The sequence below is a fragment of the Rhodamnia argentea genome, chromosome 1 (assembly GCF_020921035.1).
Source record: "Rhodamnia argentea isolate NSW1041297 chromosome 1, ASM2092103v1, whole genome shotgun sequence".
Classification (NCBI taxonomy): Eukaryota; Viridiplantae; Streptophyta; class Magnoliopsida; order Myrtales; family Myrtaceae; genus Rhodamnia; species Rhodamnia argentea.
Window position 1 is genome coordinate 3,575,111 of NC_063150.1, and position 6,351 is coordinate 3,581,461.

At 40.7% G+C, this 6,351-nt stretch overlaps 1 protein-coding gene across 1 annotated transcript; it reads left to right on the top strand.

Moving 5' to 3' along the window:
- The first annotated feature begins 352 nt into the window (after window positions 1-352).
- On the top strand, window positions 353-1,370 carry LOC125312579 (calglandulin-like). The gene is made up of 3 exons (XM_048274484.1): window positions 353-472; window positions 854-910; window positions 1,233-1,370. The coding sequence occupies exons 1-3, from the start codon at window positions 353-355 to the stop codon at window positions 1,368-1,370; spliced, it is 315 nt and encodes a 104-aa protein (XP_048130441.1).
- Window positions 1,371-6,351: the final 4,981 nt, after the last annotated feature.

Genomic DNA, 6,351 nt, shown 5'->3' on the forward strand with positions numbered 1-6,351 from the left:
TATCAATTGTGGTACATGGTATTAGATTTGCATGATATTAGTAAAGAAGTTGCATTTGACAAGTCTCGAGTACTTTTGGATAAGCATGATTATGCCAGTTTTTTTATGAATCTGCACCATTACACATGAGCTTCTGATTTTTGGACAGTCCTAAACTCCGTGAGATGAACTTCGAGGCAATGTCTTGAGAAGGTGAACATTGGTCAGAGTCATTCAACGGCAAATCCCAAAAACCCTTTTGGCTAAAGAACATGTAGACACACCTTCATGTCCAAGGACTAATACGCATGGACTTCGTCTTCATCCTTAGAGCTTTAAGGACATTGTCCAACTTCGATCCATAGTGAATGCGATGGATCTTGCAAAAGTTTTGCTTAAAGAAAAGAAACCCTCGTGCAAGCAACGCAGCGTGCTCACTGGGGGTCGGGTCGGGTCGAAGTTGAGAGCAGAAAAGTCATACCGTGGAAACAAAGTACACGACTCCGAATACCCTCTCTCGCTCGTTTTGAATGCTCTCAAGCCTCAACTTCCTGTTTTGTCCCTGAACATCTGACCCTAACAGCTGTCATTTTGCTTAGTCTAATCGTGCTTTCTTTTCACACCAGCAAGCCAGAAGACAGTAAAGCGAAACGACAGGAAAAGGGGAGACTTGGTTTTATGTTTCTGCATCTTCCACGAAAGTCCATGTCTATCTAGAGAAGCATGACTGGTCATGGTCTGAGACGGCTACAGAGAGAGACAGAGACAGAGACAGAGCATTTGATTTGATTCTTCTCTGCAAAGGCCATGACCATAAGAACCCAAAAGTTTAGTCATAACTTTAATTTGACTGTCTTTAGGTTATTTTATGCAGAAACTTAATGCCCCCCAACCCCCAACTTCACAATCTTGGAAGTCTACATTGAGGAGGGTATGGGAAGCAAAACCGAAAACGGGTTCGGGAATTATCTCGAAAACGAAAGACCGAAAATAATGGAAGAAAAGGAAGTAAAGTTGATCAAAAAGTTTGGGAACCTTGTATGCGGACATGTTAATTGCAAGCAGCTTCCATTTCTCCTTTTTGTTAACTTTAGGGAGAGGTCCATGCACAAACCCCACATCAATTTCCTTTCCCCTTTGTCCCAGTGCAATGAACATACATCGTACGGAAAAAATTATACCAAATAAAGTAGTGCTCTGACTTTAGTTGACATTGGAATTGTTAAATTATGAGCTTGGGTTTTGTTGTGCAGCTTCGGCATGTAATGATAAATCTTGGGGAGAAGCTGACGGAGGAGGAGGTGCAGCAGATGATAAGAGAGGCCGACTTGGACGGTGATGGTCAAGTCAACTACGATGAATTTGTCAAGATGATGATGACCATTGGATGAACAGGAAAAGCTGCTTCTTCTGGTCAACGTGGTTGAACGAGAGAAGATTGGGAAAAGCTCAGATCTCATTCATATTCATTCGTTTGATTATTCCTTTGTCCTATCGCAATGCCTCCAAGAAAAAAGAACTTGTCCTTACCGTTTCCTGTACTTTGATTTAGCTAATTCATCATTTGGATTTGCAGCTTCTTCCTTTTTCTTCTCTCTTTTTCCTTAGGCCATTGAATTGTTGACTTTTCCTTGCCCCCAAAATTGGACCCAAGTTCGTGTTCTTAGATCTTCTTGTCCCTAGGAGATTGGATACTTTGTGACTCGGGATAATTAGTGCGCCTTGAGACTAGTATCATGTCCCTGCTTTGCGTTTTGTGCGATTTTTCGTATGTAGAACATGCCGCTATTCGTGAAATTTCGTATGGAAATTTCATAACTCACATCTCCGATGCTATTACAATTACAAGATACGTTGCCTTTTTTTTTTTTTTCCTTATCTCGTTCATTTTAATATAGGTTTCTAATCCTGCATGTTGAGACACCTTATCGACGCTTACGGATGCTTTCTGTGATGCTATTTTGACCTCGTTGACATAATCAAACTACGCAGATAGAAAACGATCGATTAAAATAGTGGAGAACTTGTAGTAACATGTATTCTTTTTTAGGTTTCAATTTCGTTCCATTCCATAAAAAAAAATTTGATCGAGGCTGATCTAAAAAAATGACATAGTAAGTAACGTGAGGCATTATTAATGGATCACAATCACATCGTTTAACACTCTAGACAGCAGTTAAAAAATCTTGGTATTCCTAATACGATTCTTTGTACCTAACGCCCTATACACCTGATGCAGTGCATAGACGAGGCTTGATGGGCCTCTTCGAATTTCATAAACAGTCCAAAATAGTTCCTTGAATGAGCTCATAAGTCTTACAAAATGAGGCCCAACGTGCTAGTTTCACTGGGCAAGCCTTGTCCGTTACTCCTATCTGATTTTGATCACCAATGATCCAAGCTTGTCCTAGTTTTTTTTTTTTTGGTCTAAATTGTCCTAGTTCAGTTGACATAGAATCCTACCATGTTGGAGTGACCAAGACGGACCGATCGGATCAGATCGAATCTGTCGACTGGTCCGGTTCCCGGTTCCATAAAATTGAAATAAGTGATTTCGGTCGAGATCTTGGTTTCACGGGAAATCGGACTGTTTGGACCGAATCGATTATTATTATTTTTTATTTCTTAAATGCTCACCTAATTTTAATTAATATATTAAAATTAAAGTTCGCGTTACTTACCCTTACTAATAATTCGTCAATTTCATTAAACGGGTCGTGAACCGATTCTTTTGATCTAGTTCTCGGTTCTTGGGTGGGATTGGACCTAACCAGAAACCGATCACTCCTACTATTATGTGACCAGTTGGGGTCCCAAGAGAAGGAGGTTTGCAGGTCATGGATATAGAGGACAGCAGGAATGCTAATGGGGTTTTCACTCAATTCATTTCTTTTTGAATTGGTGTTTGATGCTGTCAATCTTTTGAACTTGAAGAACAAGTTAATGAAAAGGAAACGTTCATTGAAACAGCAACACTTTGAATGACAAATTTTTCTAATTTTGTTTATCCCTTCTCCTTTATGGTGCATATGGTGTCATTCACACTGTTGGGATACATGGGAGGATCGTGAACCGTCCATGTAGGCTATCCTAACCCCTTATCCAAATTGATAACTGCCTTATTTTCGAACGTGAAAAAGGATTACTTCTTTTTGTCTATTGTTAGTTTTGTCGTTCATTCATTCTACAGAAAACTTGAGAACAATAAACCACAAAGAAAAAAGACAACGATGCGAAGTTCTGCCTTCCTCCCGAACGATGAATAGTTAGACGTACTCTCTCGCTGCATCGGCGACTCTTAACTTGTGAAACAAAAGGTACGCTCCATTTGTTGTGTGACGTACACTTCCGATGAGTGTTACATGCTGATTTTGGGCAAAGTATTTCGCAATTCATGCTAGTACAAATTTAGGGAATGGTATCATTTTCATATTTTTTTTGGTCGGAAGAAAAATTTTCATTCCACTTGAAAGAAAATACATAACTTTCAAGATAAAGATGAAAATCAAGCAAAGCAAGTAAATCTGAAAGATAATTCAACTTGGTTACAAGATAAAGATGAAAATCAAACAAAGCAAATAAATCTGAAAGATAATTCAACTTGGTAGACTCTATAGAGACTCACTCAATCTGTTCAATTCACAAAAACGGATCTGTCATAACATAAAAACACATGCGGCAATCGATCACCGAATCTTGCTTCAAGCTCATGCCAAAATTTCTTTCTCTAGTAACTACGACTTTGCCAAAGGGTAGTGCATGCCTAGATTTGAGTTCCCTACCACCATCAACGTATAGAGATAATAACAACATCAACTGGTTAAAAAATTACAGAAAAGGCCTTGTAAATCCCAAATCTATTTCTACATCGGAGTAGAAGAGCATCTAAATCTAAAACTAACTCTAGATAGAGAGAGAAGACCGGCCGGCAAAAAAGATACTAATGGATCACAAAATTACATTCAGATAAGCCGATTGCCGAAGCAATAAAGGAGCCACACATGACTATATGGAGCCAGCACTGAAGCTAGAGCGAGCGAGTAGAACCAGAGTATCAGTTTTTTTAGGGTCTCGCGCTTCAAACTTCTGAGTTTACCGAAGAAAGCCTTCCACATGGAGAAAGTTGACGGGTTCGTCTGTCCGCAAAATTAACGAAGGAGACTTAAAGAGTGACGTAACTGTGTGTCAGCAGGCTTCTAAATCTTGAAAGGGCACATCTAGATTAATTTGAATGTATTTCCATCTTCATGGTAAGAGGTTCGAATCTTGATGAATACCTCTAGGCTACTAGATAGGTAGAACCCGCCGGTTCAAAGCTTAGAAACGATTCCCTTACCATGACCAGAGTAGTTATCAAGTTTAAAAAAATGAGCGTCGGACCGATTTACTCCGGAACTGAACCAACCAAGCTGGATGTAATTGTTTTCCGGATTGAACTTGCCCCAAGACTCAACCCTAGATTCGAAATCAAAGCGTAGGAAGGAGATCTCCTAGGGAGTTTCTTGGTTTTCTTTGCGGAGGTACTGATGGCTCGGGAGCAATAGATGGCGGCGAAGGCCAAATACCATTGCTTGGCGAACTTGCGCACAGTGAGCAAGCCGAGAGAGACCTCATGGCAGACGTAGCGGCAGCTGAGAATGCTCGTCATCGCTCGGAAGAGACACGCAGGGTCGTGATCCTGTTACGAGACCGGGCAGCACAATGCGAATGACATTAGCCGCGAAAGTTGCAAACGTTCGAATTTGTGGAATGGTGATCGTGGAGCGGATTTGCATGTACTTAAATAATAACTAGAGGGTGATACTAATCTCCATTTGTTTAAGGCATTAAGAAACGAACGGGGTTGCCCCGCAAGTGGAAAAGCCGCGCTCTTAGTTCATATGGAGCGAAGAGAAAGTCAAAAGCGGTGGTCGTGTGTTGTTTCACAGACGGTTTGCACTTGTTGCTCCGACATCTTCTAAACCGGACGCCGTCATTAATCGTTCTTTTGATTGAAGGAATCCTATGTTTATACTTTGGTCTGGACAGACGGTACGGACACTTTTCCTCGATCCTTCCTTGATTGTTCGATCATACAACTCCCATCCTCTATTTCTTGCTAAGTTTATCTGCTACCGAAGTTCATATTTATATCGATCAGGAGGTGTCAAAATGAGTTTGATTCTCACGGAAACTAAAGAGAAATTAAGGACCCACTGTTTGTACATCTTCATGGACCTGTCATCTAAATTCTCTAAAGCTGAAGCTCCGATAGATAGGAGCTAGGAAGCACCGACACTCTCCGGGAGGCCAGCGCGTCGTGTCCGATACTCTCGCACATGCGATGGACACGTGATCGGTGTTTCAGACATTCCGGCGACACATGAGTCCAAGATCTCGACACGCCATTTTGACACTCACATGGTCAACTTAAAGCATTTTCAATAATTTAGATATCAAAATGTAAACTTATGAAAAATTTATATACTTAAGTCATATACCTAACCACCCCAAAATTAATATACCCAATCAATCCAACAAAAACCTAATCGTGAATTCTAACAGAAGAAAAAAAAACTCACCGTTGATATTTTTATATATACATGATGATTTATCATGTACATCTAAAAATATACATATAATATACAACATGTCGAAATTTTCTATTTTTTGAGAAATGACGTGCCGGCATATCATGTCGTATCGGTACTACTCAGGACGGGAGGCTCTTTCCCTCTAAGAATCAAATCAAATTTATATCTGATTTGCCTATTTTTGTGGCTTCATTAAGGGAACGTCATGGGAAAGTTTGGAGGTTTCCTATGTCGTGAGTTGCTGCGACGGTTACCGCGACATGGATGGACGAGGGCAGGTGGGGCGGCAGCTGCTAACGGGTTTGCCCGAAACGAAGACCCGAAAGTGGGAAACCCGGATTCGAGATCACACGGGGGACTTATGACGTGGAGTCAACGAGAAGTCAAAAAGATAATATTCTCCATCGGCGTGGGGTTTCTTCTACACGGTTTGCGGCAATTACCCCGACAATCATCGAGGCATCCGAAGCCGGACATTGTCTTGTCATCGTCATTCTTTTTAACAAAAAGGAATCCTGTATTTGTGCTTCGGTCCCGATTGGCGTTAGTGTCGTATTTACCTCGATTCTTATTTTCAAGTATTTGATTGGTAGATTATACATAGCAAATTCGCATATATCTCTTGTTGAGTTTATTTGTTAGTGACATTCATATTCATAATGTGCCAATTAAAGAATTTGACGGAGATAGCGGAGGAGGTAAGCACGGCCGTATTAAAATAGCCGTGTAGGAGCTATTACGGCTACGATGGAACAGACAAGGGTAGCGTTGTTCGTTTGGGTTTTGTCATCGAGAAAGT

Excerpts from the sequence above, each read along its gene's own strand:
- LOC125312579 (XM_048274484.1), top strand. The coding sequence starts at position 353 with ATGGATCTTGCAAAAGTTTTGCTTAAAGAAAAGAAACCCTCGTGCAAG. Across the intron at positions 473-853 it reads AGTCATACCGTGGAAACAAA|AAACTTAATGCCCCCCAACC; the intron begins GTACACGACTCC and ends TATTTTATGCAG. Across the intron at positions 911-1,232 it reads GGAAGTCTACATTGAGGAGG|CTTCGGCATGTAATGATAAA; the intron begins GTATGGGAAGCA and ends TTTGTTGTGCAG.